This window comes from Meles meles, chromosome 7 (assembly GCF_922984935.1).
Source record: "Meles meles chromosome 7, mMelMel3.1 paternal haplotype, whole genome shotgun sequence".
In the NCBI taxonomy this organism is placed as follows: domain Eukaryota; kingdom Metazoa; phylum Chordata; class Mammalia; order Carnivora; family Mustelidae; genus Meles; species Meles meles.
Window position 1 is genome coordinate 124695370 of NC_060072.1, and position 17737 is coordinate 124713106.

The 17737-nt window shown below is 42.9% G+C and overlaps 1 protein-coding gene across 5 annotated transcripts in view; it reads right to left on the minus strand.

Annotated features, from left to right (window-relative positions):
* Positions 1-260: 260 nt before the first annotated feature.
* Positions 261-17737, minus strand: part of FAM107B (family with sequence similarity 107 member B) — a 224111-nt gene continuing 206634 nt past the window's right edge. For 4 of the 5 annotated variants that reach the window (XM_046012400.1, XM_046012401.1, XM_046012402.1 and 1 more), the window contains 3 exons: positions 12236-12419; positions 4015-4165; positions 261-3025 (listed from right to left, as the gene is read on the minus strand). In XM_046012400.1, coding sequence (XP_045868356.1) covers positions 2909-3025; positions 4015-4165; positions 12236-12419 — 452 coding nt within the window. In that variant the 3' untranslated portion in view covers positions 261-2908. Of the gene's footprint in view, positions 3026-4014; positions 4166-12235; positions 12420-15073; positions 15195-17737 lie in introns of those variants that run through there. The other variant, XM_046012404.1, reaches the window with a different exon arrangement.

Below are 17737 nucleotides of genomic sequence, written 5' to 3' on the forward strand. Positions count from 1 at the left end.
CTGACCGCAGCTACTAACATACCACGTTTTATACAAAAAGTAGCATGATCCCTTAGCATGAATTTGTTTGACACAGTGAACTGTCAGCCTGACTGACACAGGCTCCAGAGGACATAACTGATTTGGGGCAGGAGGGAGAGCGCTGTCAAGAGAACAGTCACCAAAGCGAGACCTAAACCACCTCCTACCCCTTGAGCTGAACGCAGCGTCCCCACCCTCAGTGCCAGACATCCGTCTCCAACAGAAGAGACAAACACAGCTTCATGGTCCAAGCATGTGGTGATTTTTATTAAGAATAACTTTGGTTCTAAGAATTCCACCCTCAATTCTGTAATACTTTCCATTAAAAACAATTGTACAAGAGCAAATACAAAAAATATTAAATTATGAAAACAAATCCATTAAGGCTCCCTTTATATATATTATATACACTCAAACAAGTCAAGATTTTTTGGAGTAGAAGAATAAAGTCAACTGTTTGTTGTAGCTTAGAAAGCAACACTACTTTACTACCAGGAGACTATAAAACACTGAACTAGTTTAAGAAAACCATAGAGTGGAAAAATGGAGCCATTTTGGTCAAAAAGTGGCTCAAAGCACAAAACTGCTTGTATGTTCACGAGTCCTACGAGTTTGGACTGTCCAGTATGAATGTGTGGAGGAGAGACGGGCGCCCTCTGAAACTCAGGCTTGTGAGCCTAGCTGATCTGACAACTTCAGAGAGTTTCTCACCTGTACATCCCACTGTTTGGAAATAAGACATCACTACACACTATTTACAAGTCTTTTGGCCAGACTTTGTACTACTCACCACACGTCACTGTGCAGACTGGTGAGTGAGACTGGGAGGGACATGTTTTTGTAATTCTTCTTCCCAGTGAGGAATGAATTCTGGGTAAGTTCTAGGAAGAGACTCGGTCCTGCTAACGGGGCCTCTCAGGGCCCTTGAAAATTTTATCAAGTGGCAGAATTGCTTCAAGGGCACAGGACTTAAGCTCCAACATCCAGTTAGGTGAAAAGCTATGAGCCAGTCCTGATTCTTCATTTTGCAAATCTCATCATCAGCCCAAATGCACAAAGAAAGCACTCCAATCAACGTGTGATCAGAAAGGTACTTCGAAGATGATCATTTAGCATACTTTGTTCTCTCCAAGCTTAGAAGGATGGAAAAAAATCAGTTACCACTCCATCCTCCAAAAGCAAACTATTAGAGAGCAACATTTTATTTTAAGCATCTCACGTTTTTCATTAATACTTACTGACGAGCAATCACCCACTTCAGGTGCAACCGACATGTCCTCTGACTAGCAGTATATTGTCATCGTGGTTACCTTTATCTTGTTCACAAGATATGAATATGAACCCGTCAGCTATGAAAACTAAAGCATTCCCACAGAAAGCTAATTTCTACTATGCTTATTAGGATTAAAAGCTCGGGATCCAGTTTTAAAGTTTAAGATGACTCTTCACTGTAGAAATGATTGGCAGGATCATCTCGATGGATGTTACTGAATCCACATAAATTCCTCCAGATCACCCCAAGTAGAATATACCCCTGCCCATACCAGCAGTAATAAAATGCATTTTGCATCAGGATTTTGCTGCTTGTCTGGGACCTCACTTTGGGTAGCAAGCTGGCTAGCATGTGGAAGCTGGGCAGCCTCTCCCCTCACCTCAGTGCTTCCTGAGAGGCAGGACAGTAGTCATCACCGCCAACAGGGCAGTGGAACCATCTTTCTTCACAAGAAAAAAAAAAAAAAGGGCAAAGCAATATGTGATCTTTAAACTGTAATTTTCAAAAACTTGGATTTAATGATACTCAAAATGTACAAATGCTACCAACCTTCCACCTAGGCCTCCTGGAGACCAACCTACATTTGTTTCACATTAAAATACCCAAAGAACTCCTCCTCGCCCAGCTCCCAGTGGGAGCATCCCCCACACTGCTCTCAAAAATTTGCACCCTCTACTTTTGACACTGAAGTTGGGCAATATGGACTAGTTTTTCTTCCCCAACGAACTGGGAGACTGCTTCATACACAAGGACTAGCTCAGCAAGAAATTCAAAAGCAAAACAAAACAAAACAAAATTCTAACAGTTATCAAAGCAACAGGTGGATTTCTATGATGTTCCTCCTCCGAACTGGAATGTCATCATGGAACATTCTAGTATCAGAGAACCCAAAGGAATTAAAATAAGATCAAGATGAACATTTATGTTTTTCCGTATCTTTTACATGTATTTGTTTCCATATTTTTATGAATATTTTTCCATATTTTTAACCTTCTCACCCCATTTCTGAATCTGAATGTCAACAAAGGTAAAAGCTGTGCTCAATATTAGCACTCTCGGGTGTCAATGTAACACAGGTCCAAGTGTAACGAAATGAGACAGCTCTGGAGTCTCAAAAGGGACTTTACACATGTTGGGTGTAACAGGTCAAATACCGTCCTATCTGATCTAAATTATCTAACAGAAAACTAAAGGAAGAAACAAAACACATTTTCTTTAGGTTTTAGAAGAAAAAAGGCTCTATGCCCCCATTAAACTTGGACTAGAAGGAAAAACCAAGTAGTGCAACTTTCTAGAATTTATTCCAGTGTCCTCTTTCTTTTTTGCTGTTGTGGGGTTTTTGTTTTTCTTTAAGTCTTTGAACACAGGTTCACTTATCCCAACTTAAGTGCTGGTCAACATCCTTCGTTTGGCGAATAGGAATCACCAACGGTCACAGATCATTTATCCACCCAGGTTGTAGGAAAACCAAAACCAAATCCTTCTTAAAATAACAGTTCTCTGCTGGCTGGGGTTCTCGCCAGGGGCTTCGGCCCTGAGATTAAGCGTTGAGGAGGCGCGTGCTCACAGCTTCCCTATGTGGTGGCCCAGGCGCGCCGTCTCCGTCGCTGGGGCCTACGACTCCTGTGCTTGGGCCACTTCTTGGCCTGTTCTCCTGAGATTGCCTTTAACCTTCACAAACTCTGGGGCATTTTCTTGTTCTTCTTGCAATTTCTGCTTCTCAAGTTCAAGCTAAATGAAATTCAGAAACAGGAAAATTATTTACATACTGAAAGGCTTTCCTAAACATTCATTCACTTTCCAAAGTCCCTAACACCTTCTGTTTCCCATGGAAGACATTCTCTCCTGGTCTCCATCTTACATGGATATACGCTCGTCTGCATACGGGCCCTGGGCTCATCCTGTGTGGGAGCAGCAGCCCTCTGGTTGATACTACCAGCAATACCAGAGACAAGAACCCGAAATCAAAGCTAAGCAAACAAGGCTCCTGAGACCAGGGCACAGTTGGCTCTGTGTGCAGTTTCAGTGAAGCTGAATTTCACTCAATTGCTTGCGCTCCCGACACTACGCTGTGAGTTCAGGGATATTCCCCACTTTGGGCTTTGCCTCCTGAATCTCTTCTAAATCCTCAGTAGAATCCTTGTCTTTACTTTGAATGTATGTTAGCCCATTTGCTGACATTCTGTCTCATATTTTCCTTTTATTCAATAATCATTTACATCTGATAGGTCTGGCAAATTCTGCTTGTTCCAACAGCCTTATTTCTCAGGACAGAAAAGATAACTTTTGAGATGAGTCAAACAGAGAAAGACAAATACTGCATGATCTCTCTCATATGTGGAATCTAAAAAAACCCCCAAAATTATAAAAGCAGAGAGTAAAACGGTGGCTGCCAGGGGCTGGGGAGATGGGAGGGATGCTGTTTAAGGGTATGTACTTGCAGCCAGTAGCTGCAGAAGTCCTAGAGACCCAACACAGTGATTACTGTCAACAAAACTACTACGGACATCCAACTTGCTGAGCAACTAGATCTCCACTGTTCCCAGCATCAGGAGAAATGTAGCTCTGTGATGGAAGTGCTAGCTAAGCCTCAGGGTCAAATATACCACAGTAAAAATGTACCAAGTCAACACGCTGGGTGCCTTAAAGTTCCACAATACTGAATGTCAGATTTACCTCAATAAAGGAAAAAAACAACTTTTCACCCCCATCACTCTTACCTGCTCCAGCTTCTGTTGCCGTTTTAATAGCTCTATTTCCAAGTCAGATTTCTTCTTTTGTGCTTCTTCTTCTTTCTGCTTTATTACTTGATCTCGTTTTCTCTTTTCCATTACTTTCTGCAATTCTGGCTTATTCTGAGGGGCAAGACCCCTGCAAATAAAGAAAGAAAGAAAGAACAAAATTAGAAAGTCTTAATCTAAAAAAAAAGAAAAGAGAAGAAAACAAAGTTTTAATCCAATGGACACATCCTTCATAAACAGAAATTTAGTTTAAGGTATCAGCCACAGAAAACAAGTCTACTGAATTAGCATTACTGTGATGCCTACTACCAGTTAGTCAACACTGTTGGTACCGGAAATTCACGAGCATGAAAGAAAGGGCAAGAACAACTTCCGAGGGTGCAAAATCCACTCATTCAATAAAAATGTATTGAGCGGGGCGCCTGGGTGGCTCAGTGGATTAAGCCTCTGCCTTCGGCTCAGGTCATGATCTCAGGGTCCTGGGATCTAAGCCCCGCATCCGGCTCTCTGCTCGGCGGGGAGCCTGCTTCCCCCTCTCTCTCTGCCTGCCTCTCTGCCTACTTGTGACCTCTCTCTCTCTGTCAAATAAATAAAATACTAAAAAAAAAAAAAAAAAAAAACTTAAAAAAAAATGTATTGGGCACCTACTGTGTGCCAGATACTAGCCTATGCAAATGTTAGTGAGAATGGTTTGGGGTGGGGAAGGTTGGAACAGCATGTTCATTCGGTGGGTATTATGATCACTCATAATGATGATGGAGATGGAGATGATGGAGAAGATGGAGAAGATGGAGATGACAGAGATGGAGAGGCCAGAGATGGTGGAGATGGTGATGATGGAGATGCCCAGAATATGAGGTGCCTCCACGTGAAGTTTTAGGGGAGGCTTCCCAAGATGGAGCCCCTGATCCCATGTACTGAAAGTAGCCAGAGTCAGGTTAGCACAGAAATTTAAATAGCAAAATGGCCCTGGACTCCTCTTCCAAAATTCTCAGATTTGTCAGAGGGCTCTTGAATATGTGCAGGTACATCTGAGACGTCATCAGCTCCCGGGGGCGCATGGCCACAGGGATCTCTGCTCCCAAGACTCCCAGTGCTCCTTGCAGTGGGACCACTTCGGATGTGTAGTTTACCACTGATGATGGACGGACATCAGGCTGCAGGGAAGGTCTACATTTCTGACCGAGAAATAAGGCTGCCATCTCTTCAGATGGGCAGAAACAAAACCAAAACTTGACCATTCACTAGCAACCCTCCACCCAAAATCTCTGGGGTAAGTCAAGGGCATCCCCTTAGATGGAATGTCTATGGTTAACTGTTAGGTAGGACACTCCTTGTCTCTAGGTTTCTACCATTTCTCAAGACTTCTCCATCCAGGCTTTCAAGATGATGGCTTCGCCAGCCTATCTCCTCCTATCTTTCCTTTCTCTGTAGCAAGTCTCCACTAGCTCTAAGTCATCTCAACTTGATATTAACATTTACTAAGAGCCTTTAAAATAAAAATGAAACCACAAAATAGGAAGAACACTGCCAGTTTCCGACAACACAGGGCTTAAGTGACAGTGTGTGTAGTCACTCTCACGCATCCACACACGTGCACACTTGACCCAACAGGAACTCCGGCTTTTCTGGGCAGCAAGAGGGGCCCTGATGAATCCACCATACTGAGATGGGTCCAGGCACTTTCCCATGCACCTTCTGGTCCTGCTGATGTGACTGCTAGTCTGTAAATCAGGAATGTCTACCTGGGTGGTTGTTCTCTAAACTACGTCAATCAACCTATGTGTCTCAGCATCTAGGAGTCATCTGAGTAACCGTGAAATCTAACAACAATTTCCGAAGTGTGTGCTCTCAGCAACACACTCATCTCAATGTTCTTTCAAGCTCACACTATCACATCTGTGAATGAATTCTCAATTTCACACTTCTTCATTTATCTAACTATAATTTTTAGAAATTTGGCATCTCTTCTATCTATATTTTTTTAAATCACCAATTTTTCAGAGTTGTGGTTTACAGACTAAAGATCAGTATATTCCATCACTACAGATAAAGGATAGTCAAAATAACATACATGTCTCCACTTTCCCAATTTTATCAAAAGCAGAACTTTTGATAAAAAAGGAGAAAAATACTAAAATTCATTTCAAAAAAAAGAGGCAAAAGACGTGTAACTTTTATAATTTAGTTACAGTTTGTTTTGCAGTTACTAAGATCTTATGATGTTGACAGAAGTATGGACAGACGATTCTGGAAATTAAATATTACTTGCAATAAAAACTGCTTATGGTACTTTGCTCACAACAAATGTAGGAAAATTTGTTTGTAAATAATCTGAGTAAAGACCTGCTTAGTTTCATGATTATTAAAATGCCTCAGTATGATATAATGGTCAGAATTAAGGGATTTAAATTTGAGGATTAAGAATTTAGCTATCTGCATCATTTAAATTTCCAACATTTTCCTTTCCCTTTATTTCACTGACAAAGTTAACCTCAACAGTTATTAAATTCTCCCGGATTATGCAAAGGCTGTTGAACAAATTTTGATGTATGAACACTAAGCTGACGTTCTGTTGCAGCCTATGAAAAGGTTTAAGTAATATCCAGTATTCATTTTCCAGTCAAAGATTTCACACAATGGTGGCAGTAAGATAAAATACTTAGTCACAGAAGGCTCAGGAAAATGGTGCTTATCTGATAAATGCTCTGCACTTATAGCAGTCAAAAAGTCATACAAATTTAGTTAATATTTTATCACAGCAGATCACTTCACTTTCTGTGCTGAATGGAAAAAGTCAAGCACTGCCCATATGATTCTGAGTCAAAAACTGGACCAGATTACAGAGAGTGTCCAAAGACAGAAACGAGCCTCTCTAAATCTCCTAAAGACTACAGTGTCATTCTGCACACGGTTAATAGTTGATTTGCTTTAATCAATTGTGATATATATAATTAACAAGTACTTGCAACTCCTTTATGACTGATAGGTGCTCAAGTCCTGGTGGCTTTGAACTGCTCAACACCAACAGTTATTTCTGAGTCTGCTTCCTGTGGCTGTGACCTGACAGAAGGCCAAGACAATTTTTTAGAATATATGCCCTAGGGGCACCTGAGTGGCGCAGTAGGTCAAGCATCCAACTCTCGGTTTTGGCTCAGATTGTGATCTCAGGGTCGTGGGATCGAGTCCCATGTCAGGATCCCCACTCAGCATGGAGTCCATTTAAGTTTCTCTTTCCTTCTCCCTTGCCCCTACCCCATCTTGAAAATAAATTAATTTCAAAAATTAATATGTGTTCTTTACAAAATAATGGGTTAGGTAACATATACATAAAATAAAAAGTGAAAGCACACCCAAACTCCTCCTGTTAAACAAATCTTGGGAGCACCACTTACCTTGTATTCTGTGTGGTCAGAATTGTACAAGGTAGAGGCCCTGGCCCCATGATGCTTCCCATTTCCACACCCAGAGATAACTAAAAAGCCTGGTCTGCGCTCTTCCATACTTTCTACAGCCTTGCAGAGCACGTCCTCATTCTTCCCAACATCTGCCCAAGACCTCACAGTACAGAGGTCCCAAAATTTTCCCACTCCCCTGACAGACATTTGGGTTGTTTCCCATTGTTCCCTGTTAAAAGCAATGAGGCAATGAACTTCCGTATACATGTACACTTACACTCTTATGTAAATATTTCTGTTGGCTAGATTCATAGACGTAGAACCACTGGCTAAGCTTCTACACATTTTTATATTTTGATGGATATTGCCAAACTGCCCTCCAGAAAAGGCTGCAACAATTTATATTTCCACCATCAGTGATGAAATGTACAGGTAACTTTTAAGGTTGTGTTTTAGATTTCACATAAACCACTGAGTACATCCAGGGGCAGACTGGAAAGGTCTATATTCATTCCACCTCTACCCCAGATGCATAAAGCCCCTAAAGGGGAAATTCCCTCCTCACCTGGGAGCATGTGGAGCCAGAGGCAAGGGCTGGCTCAGACCCTAACAGAACAGCTCCCCTACCCACGCAGCCAAACATCTCCTAGCCCAATTTTTTATTTAGGATGGGGGGGGGTCCATTTGGATTTCAAGCCCTTCACCTTTAATCTTGGAATCCTCTGCTATGGCCTATCTTATCTACATTTTTGCCTTGAGCCATTTCTACCTGCAGGGAGTCTAAATGCGAAGACTTCTAACTCAGTTTCCCGTGTTTTTTCCCACCTGATACAGCAGCAAGTATCTACTGAAGAACTCTATGTTTAGCAAAGCATATAAGATGAAGATCGACTAAAAACACAAGGAAGTAGAAACCACTGACTGGAGGGTACAAGCCAAAGAACCAATTTTAGGGATGCGTTTAAGTGACTGGGTATTCTCTAGGCATGGTCAAAAGTACTCATTTAGAGAAGACAGAATCCCTGGAAGTTATATAGGAATACCCCTATCTTTTTAAGACTTCCTGAATGCTCATCTTTCAACTACAAAAAATAATGCCTCTTGAAATAATGCTACTGGGAACATCTACAGAACTGTAGAACCTGACCAAAGGTCCCCATAATCAGACCTAATGGCAGACTTCAACCAGCTCAAAGTGTAAAGACTTTTAATCTGAAACTAACCAGTGACTCTGCTTTTGTCTTATGATCTCTAAAATAGCACAGGGAGGGAAAACTGAATGGGAAGAAATCAGAGAGGGAGACAAATCATGAGACTCTGGAGTCCGGAACCAAACTGAGGGTTACAGAAGGATAGGGGGTGGGGGGAGGGAGTAACAGGGAGTGGGGGTTAGGGCACGTGTGGTGATGAGCGCTGGGTGTTATATGCAACTAATGAATCATTAAACACTACGTCAAAAACTAATGATGTATTATATGTTGGCTATTGAACATAATAAAAAAATAGTAAAAGTAAAACGTAACCTGAAAAGTTCTGTGAAACAACTGCTCCAGGGCTTTGAGCCAAATTTATGTCTCTGTAGAGCAAAGGTAAAGGGCTCCACAGAACACTCGCGTCGTGTGGATCTCACTGTTGTCTCCCTCGCTTTTCTCTGCTTTTTTCTGACGATACTATTACTCTACTTGACTTATCTGTATGAACTACCTTTAATTTTATGTTGATTCTCTGAGTTTTCTCTTATTTACATGTCAAATAAGGGTGACCCCAAGATAACACACACTGGGTTACTGGAAAGATCACTAGGTAAGATAAAATAGGAGAAGGCCCTTTACGAATTGTAGAAAAAAGCAGACTTTTGTTATGATACAAACCAGTAATCAAGTACAATTATCCTTTAACCAAACACATTATCCATGTTAAACTTCCTGTCATTTGGCACTAAAATTTAGAAATAAAAACCCCACAGTCTCTAACAAGTATATACGCTGGAAGATGAATAAAAGAAAAAAACTGTTGGAGAAGTTTCACTTCACAAACGGGTGTATTTCTAATGACAGGACTGCACCAAATTAAGACCTTATCTTGAAAGACCCGAAAACATAGGATGAGATATATTCATTTGATATTTGAAACCTTCCTTCTTCCTGCCTTTTCTTTCTTTTGCCCTTTAGGGAAAAGGAGGGAAAAGCAATGGAGATTTCCTGATGACGCTCCATGGGAAGTGGAACATGGATGGGACTAATAAGCATTTATTATACAGCAGTCATTTTAGTAGGTGTTCATATATGTTATTATTTAAGCTTTAGAAGAAGGATATCTTTATCTCCCACTTTATAGATGAAGACACATATCTCAGGAAGGGGGAACTTGTCCAAGGTCAGAAAGGTAGGTCAAGTTAAATGGCAAATGCGGATTTAAATGATTTCCTCTAACCTCAAAGGACATCCTCTCTACACTATGGTACTCAAGGGAGCAGAGCATTCTCCAAAATTACTTGAGCTGGGCCTAACTAAAGAGTCAACTGTCTAATAAATAAGGAAAAGAAATCATGGGCCAGAGAAAATCAGACAGAAGGGGGTCCATTTTCACAGAGAGTGCCTATTCTAGAAAATCTGGCAACAGATTCAATTATACAAACCTGTATGTTTTAGAGGGATATAACCCAGGGTGCTAAATATATTTTTGTAGCCTGTAATTCAGAGAACAGTTGTTCTGCCAATTTTGGTTTTACCTTCGCTTCTATTCTGACTTGGAGCCTTTTCATAGATATAACAGGAAAACAAACAACAAAACCCAGTTTGAGCTAGAATGTCCCTCAGAGATGTCCCCTACTCCCATTTTACAGATAAGGGAACGGAGGGCCATGAATGAGAAGACAATCAGGAAACTAGTTAGTGATGACTGCTCCTCTTTTGGAGTGCATCAAACCTTTTTTTTTTTTTTAAAGCTCTTATTTATTTGTCAGAGTAAGAGAGAATGGGCACACATGCAGGGGGAGTGGCAGGCAGAGAGAAGCAGGCTCCCTGCTGAGGAAAGAGCCTGATGTGGGACTCGATCCCAGGACCCTAGGATCATACCTGAGCCAAAGACAGATACTTAACTGACTGAGCCGCCCAGGCATCCCTATATCAAACTTTTTTTTTTTTTAATGTATTTCTTTTTTTTTTTTTTTTAAAGATTTTATTTATTTATTTGACAGAGAGAGATCACAAGTAGATGGAGAGGCTGGCAGAGAGAGAGAGAAAGAGAGGGAGGCAGGCTCCCTGCTGAGCAGAGAGCCCGATGCGGGACTCGATCCCAGGACCCTGAGATCATGACCTAAGCCGAAGGCAGCGGCTTAACCCACTGAGCCACCCAGGTGCCCCCTATATCAAACTTTTGATCTTCCTACCAAAATGCAGGCATCATTTCCCAGCCAAGACTGCCTCCAAATTCTGTGGCCCTGTTTAGGAAATGTACATGTTCCTGTTTTGCTTTAGTCACAATGATACCAAATCTATATATTTCTTTTATGTGACAAAGACAGTTAGAAGCTAAGCACTTATCCAGAAGGGATCAAACTTGCATTCAATTTAAGCAGCATGAATCCATACTAGTGCATGCTGGTAACAAAAGCCTGGAGGAAGGGTGGAGTCACACTGAATTCCTCAACAGGAGTTATGAGTTCTGGCAGGGTGCACTGGGTTAGAAGGACGCCTCCTCATCCCTCTAAAATTAGGCCTTCCCTCTAAAAACATGACCCTACTGTTGAACTTGGTCTATATACCCTTCAGTGTAATGAGAGCTAACAAGGTCTTGGTAAGGAGTTGGGTGATGACCAACCTGTGGTCCCACAATTCAGATCATCAGTTTCATTCTGTAGAACTGGAGATAGTTCTAAGGGAAGCTTACTAGGTCTTTAAATAATATAAGTAACTTTGTGTCCTAATGAATAAAAGTAACTTTGTATCCTCAGCTCTCCTAGTCACCTGGCCCTGCCTAAAATCACTTAAAAAGCAGACTACACCAACCCAACAGCCAAAAATTTTTATGGTACAAATGGAGCTAACAAATAGTTTACAAAGAAGATAAAAAAGTAGGGTGCCTGGGTGGCTTAGTCATTAAGAGTCTGCCTTTGGCTTGGGTCATGATCCTAGGGTCCTGGGATCGAGCCCCACATCAGGCTCCCTGCTCCGTTGGGAACCTGCTTCTCCCTTCTCCCACTCCTTCTGCTGTGTTCCTTCTCTTGCTGTGTCTCTGTCTCTCCCTGTCAAATAAATAAATCAAATCTTTAAAAGGAAGAAGAAGAAGAAGAAGATAAAAAAGGTAAATGTTTTCTCCCCTCCAAAAAAATAATAAAAATGATCATAGTAATAATTTTAAACGTTAACTTTAAAAAAAAAAAAAAGAGGGCTTTTGTCTATTATTAAGTTGCGATAGTTTTGAGACTTCTTCCTGCCACTCACAAATGCAGGCTGTATTTGCCTTGGATTCCCACACTTCCCCAAACATAAGAGGAAAATTCAAAATTTTTACAAATCCAAGAAAGAATGTATTTCTTTTCAACTTAGGATACTCTTTCATCCTTAATCGACGCCATTCCAACCAAATTCAATAATTCGTGTCCACTTGAGAAGAGAACAGGCTCTATTGCCCAAGGCGTAAGAGCGGTAGTGGCCGCTGTGCCTGCATGACCTGACTTCATGGAGGGATGCCTGGTTCATACTAGAAGGAATAAGGCAGCCTTAAATACAGTCAAGAAAAGAAAAAATCTCTTAAGTCAAAGTCCCCAAAGGAAAACTTTGCTCAAGAAACCACTGTACCTCTTTTGATTCATGAGAAGTTCTCTGTGAAGATCCTGATGGTTGCGGGATGTTTTGACAGGATTGACTAGTTTCTGAGGCCTAATTAGTTCAGGATTGTCATCTTCTATGTAGTCTGGCTCAGCCATGATGTTTCTTGGGATGAGATATGCGTCCTTAAGTTCAGTATCCTCAGAGGGGCCGTCTGAAATGGAAAGGAGAACATCTATAGGCTTTTCTGTGGAGACCTCTCACACAGTATGGGGCGCAACGACATGCGATCCTCCTGGGCCCACGTCACTACTTCACTGAAAAGTATCTGAAGCTTTGTGGGGAGAGTCCAGGAGAGAGAAGAATGGCCTTGTTCTGGGCGGCCCATAACTAAAGCAAAGGGGTCCCGTAACCTGACTCTGGTCACTACTCCTCACACCTTGAGCTTCAGGTCACACACGGTGAGGCCCACCAACAAGTCTGAAGACCAACGTAAGCCCATTACAAACATCTCAGGCACCAGACCGAGGTCCTTCACTGCTTCTTCTAGCCCCTCCCCCCCAAATGAATACGCACTGGCAGTGTGCGGCGCCCTGACCTTCCTCAGCATCGGGAGGCTTCTGGAGCACACAGCACTGTTCCTCATGCAGCCTCTGGCCGGGGTCTCCCTCCCCTTATGTGAGCACCCGGCTCATATCTCCTCAGCTCCCTCTTCAAACGCCAGCTCCTCAGAGAGGTCTGACTTCTCACCACCTTGCTTACACCTGCAATCCCACCCCCAGCCCTTCCCTGCTTTGTCTAGACTGCTGATGTTGCCTATTTGCTACTGGTCCCTAAAGCACATCATGCTCCTGAGGGCAAGATTTTTAACCCACTGAGCTACCCAGGCGCCCCTCCTGAGGGCAAGACTTTTGTCCTATCCCTTCTCCAGCTGCCCTAGAACAGTGTCAGGAAGGAAGGAAGTTCCACGGAGGGAAGAAAGAGGGAGGGGGGTGGGGGGGATACCTTGTAACAAGAGCCTACCTGCACGAGGATTTTAGCAGGGAGGACAGGCAGTCACTGGAGCACAGCAGAAGAAAACTTGATGTAATGCCTGAGCAGAGTCACACAGCCTTTCTGGGCCCAGACTCCAGATCAGTAAAGTGAAACAAACAGATGACAATCTCTATGGTCCCCTCCCCCATGTTCAATTCTAGTTGTTGATCATATGATTCAAGTGTAGGTATCCTCCCCACCAAAAAAGATGCACCTGGACAGCAGGGCATCACCCCTGTAACGATCAGGAGGCAGTATGCAGCACAGTGGGCACATCGTGAATATATGTAATATTTAATCAGAAAGAACAACACACTCAGTGCCAGAGCTGGGAGGAAGCAGGTTGACTAAGCATTGTGCTGGAAACCGCCCGCAGGTCCATCTGGCTGGCACCCAACTGCCATAGACCCTATGCCATAGACCTAGGCTCTTCTCTTGCAGATGACCTTTATCCTGTTCCCTTGCCCCCAAAACCAATCTGGCCAATATTTCGAGGTAATTAACATGCCATTTTATGCTTCCCTATCCCGGTATGATGACTTTGTTTCCCAAAGAAAAATGAGATACAGAGCTTGACTATGGCGGAGTATCTGACACTGAGCTTTCCTCTCAAAGTCCAGAGAACACGCTTACTAATTCTCTGGCCAGTTTTATGTCCCTAAATGGAAGTGATCACAGAACAGGGCAAGGTAGGGAGGGAGACCCACGTGTGAGTGGGCTCACACCCAGCACTGCCACCTTCCCTCACCTCCGCAAGGACATCAAGATAATGATCACCGCCGTGCCCTCATGGCCCAGCAGTGGCGTACACGTATTCCTGTCGCGAAACACATCCTAACACGGAGTAACCATAGCTTTCTATTTTCTCCAAGAGCTAGACCCACTATTTTACAGTTTCAAATCCCCGAGTCCAGCAAAGTGCCCAGCACATGGCGGAAGCTGAATAAATGCTGAACTCAATCAAATCTGGTCTAAACTGAAAATATGGAGATGTCCTCCAAAAATAAGCTCAATGGAAGGTAAGTTCCATCTTTATTTCTGCCCCTGACACCAACATACCGAGCAAACATCTAAGTAAATGTGTGCATATTTACACGTGGGGGCTGGACAGAGGGAGGAGAGAACACACAGTGTGTTTCCACTGACTCTGGGCATGAGGGTGCAGGGCGGACAGTGCAAAGAATAGAGATGTGTTTTCAACTAAAATTTTTAAAACAGAAACAAAAAATGGGTCCAGTGGCAGTCAGCTATAAGCAGGAGTTTTGCTTTCAAAGCCATTAAAGATGTTTTCCTGAACCATGAACGATCCCAAAACACTGGTATACTCTTCTGTGTCCAACGAGAAATGACATTCGAAGTGGCAGCCAGCAACTACCCAGAGCCAGTACGTGACCACATCTCATTCCAGCAACAACCTGATTGCAGAAGCACTAGGATTTTCACTTTGCAGACAATAAAATGGAGAAACAAACATTAAACAACTTCTCCATTCTAACAATCACCAGTAAGGTAAACCTCAAACTAAAATGAATGTCCTCTTGTCTCAAAACCCATGTTTTGTCTACCAAATCTGTTATTTTTATAGCAAAGTCTTTCGAAGATTAATGTAAAAATAAAGAGGTTAAAAATCCAAAGAATAAATAAGTCAGCTGAAATAGAAAAACTATAGATGCATTCTTCCTCTATTTTAGATTAAATGGCATAATTGAAGCTCAAAATTACAGAACTTTAAGACATGTATAACAAATTACACCAAGTATTCCTTGAACACAACTTGCATTGATCTTTTAAATAAGAATGCCTGCAACAGTCACTGAATGGAGAATGACAAACCTTGCACATGGCGAATCAGTGAACCCATCACAGCCAGCCTGACCTTCATGCACTGCCCCACACAAAAATGTGCTTCTTGGTGGAAATGTGAAATGCACCACACACACCTCTGTGCAGTCCCAGTTGTCTTTAAAAGCCAACAGCAGTTTCATTCTCGTTAATCAGTAGACAAAAAGGCCTATAGGATTCCATAAAAGGATCTATTTCTCTGCGCTAAACCACGGATAATCTCCATGACACCAAATCAAAACAGATTACAGCCTCCTAAGGTCAATATTACATAGGGGAGGGTAAGCCCTGCAGATACGTGGAAGAAGAGTACGCCAGATGGAGGGAAGAGTTCGTGCCAAGGCCACAAGGCAGAAGCGTGCCTGATGGCTATGAGTAGCAGCAAAGAAACTAGTGTGGCTGGAGGCAAGGGTCGGTGAAGACAGAGGGTAACAGCTGAGCAAGCCCAGATACTGTGGCCACAGTGTGGGGACCATTGTAAGGACCTTGGCCTTGACTCTGGAGACAGCAGAAAAGCCAGTCATGGTTTGAAGCAGAGAAGTGACAAGATCTGACTCCTATTTTTAGAAGACCACTCTTAGTTACTCAGTTTAGAATAGCAGCAGCAGGCAGGGAAAGAACTGGGCAGGGAGCTACTGCTGTGATGCGAGTGACAGATGGTTTAGACCAGGATAGTTGCAGCGCAGGTGGGGGGACAGACGGGTCAGGATAGATTTTGACTGGAAAGCCTCTGGGATTTCCTGAAGAACTGGGTATGAGGTGTGAAAGGCACGGGAGAACCAAGGCTGACTCCAAGGTTCCTGGCCTGACAATGAGAAGGTCAGCACTGTCAGGCAGGCACGGAGGCTATGAGGTGAGCTGCCTGGACAGGAGGTGAGACCAGGAGTTCTGCTTGGGACACGCAAAGTTTGAGGTACTTGCCAGACAGACATCTAAGTGGTGACAGTAAGAAGGCGAAGGCAGTTAGTGCTCAAACCCTGGGTGACTCTTTCCTTTGTCTCACTGATTGACCTCCACGGTCTCTCACTTCGGCCACTCCCCTCCACGCCGCCACCCCCCTCATCCTCTTCTTTCCTGATTTCTCTTCAGATTTAGTATCTGGGAAGTGCGTCTTCTCCCAGAGGACCAGCGCAGTCAGGTGGTAGTGTGTCTCCTGCTGGACTGTCCGGCAGACACCAGAGCAAGAGGGTGGGGCGGGAGGAGTTGTGCTGCAGAGGAAGGTGCAAACACTTCCCTTCAATTCTTTCTCACTGGTTTGCCCTTTTTCACAACTCGGGTTGGGAGAAGGAACACGGAAGGCCCTCAGCCTGAGTCAAGTGGAACTCTGACGCTTGCCTGTGAACCAGACTAAATGAGTCTATGTAGCTCCTCATGAAGTAGACTATGCTGGCGCCTGGGAAAAGATCACTTAGGAAGAAGGGGGTGAACTGGCAGGGAGCAATCTCTGTGAATCTTCAGTACTTGTGGCAGTGGCTGCTGAAGGATCTGCAATCTGTATTCTGGCCACTTCTCAGTGACTTTCCACCCTGGAGCCATGACCAACACATGGAATCTAAATGACCTTCTTATTCAACTTCCTTCCCTCTGCCAACCATCTTCCTCATCATTACCAAGGCTGGAAAATGCCATCCTGATCCCAACGGAACTTTTCCATTTCACAGATCCTATCCTCCAATTAAATTGAAATGAATACTCACTGCTTCCCCAAATTTTCACATTTCCCTGCCTTCCTTGCCAGCATGCCTCTGCCAACACCATTCCCTCTAGCCAAGATGCTTATCCTCTTCCTACCCTATCCCTGGATTGCCACAAAGCCAGATTTCACTCATCCTTTCAGATCCAGAGAAATGTCAAATCTTCCACACCACCTTTCCTAATTTCCCAGTTGTGACTGAACTCTGACTTCTCAACAGAAGAATTTTCTCTGTTCCCTTTTCCTAGTACTCACCTAACCCCACCTTCCGTTCCAGCAATATTTATATAAACTGTCATATCTTCACTGCAAAGAACTTATTTGTTCTATATTCTCATTCCTCAGACTCCCTGGACTAGGTCAATAATTAGTACTCAAATTAAGAAAGAGAGTCCTGGGTTAGCTACCAGTAGAGGGAGCCCTTGAGCTGCCTGAAGTCCTAGCAACAAGGTGTGTGTACAAAGCTGAAAGTGGGAGTTGGGAGGTCAGGGTTTCCTCTCTGGGCATCAGGTAATCCAGAAGCCTGACAGAACAGACGAGGCAGACTGTCTGGAAGGAAAAGTACTTTGCATGTGGGTATTATTATTACTACACGAAACATTGTTCCAGAAATAAACATGAAGACATTTGTGTCATATTCATTTCCCCGATTAAATAAACTAGTAATTTTTTTTAAAGTTTCATGTCGATAAAAGAGAAATAAAACTAGCTTGACATCTTGGATAAAGCTTAAGATCCCTAACCCCCCCATTCTCCCCTCTGTTAAACTGAGTGTTAAAAAACTGGTTGAAATGCAGATTTCAGTACTCTGTACAATTTCTGGCATGTCTATGGGAATTCAATAAATTGAAGCTATTATTAGATGAACTATGTGACCAACACCATTACAGAGTTTATTTAGAGGTCTGAGAAACCTGACATACAAAAATTCACCTAAGCCTCAATTTCTTCAAAAACATAGG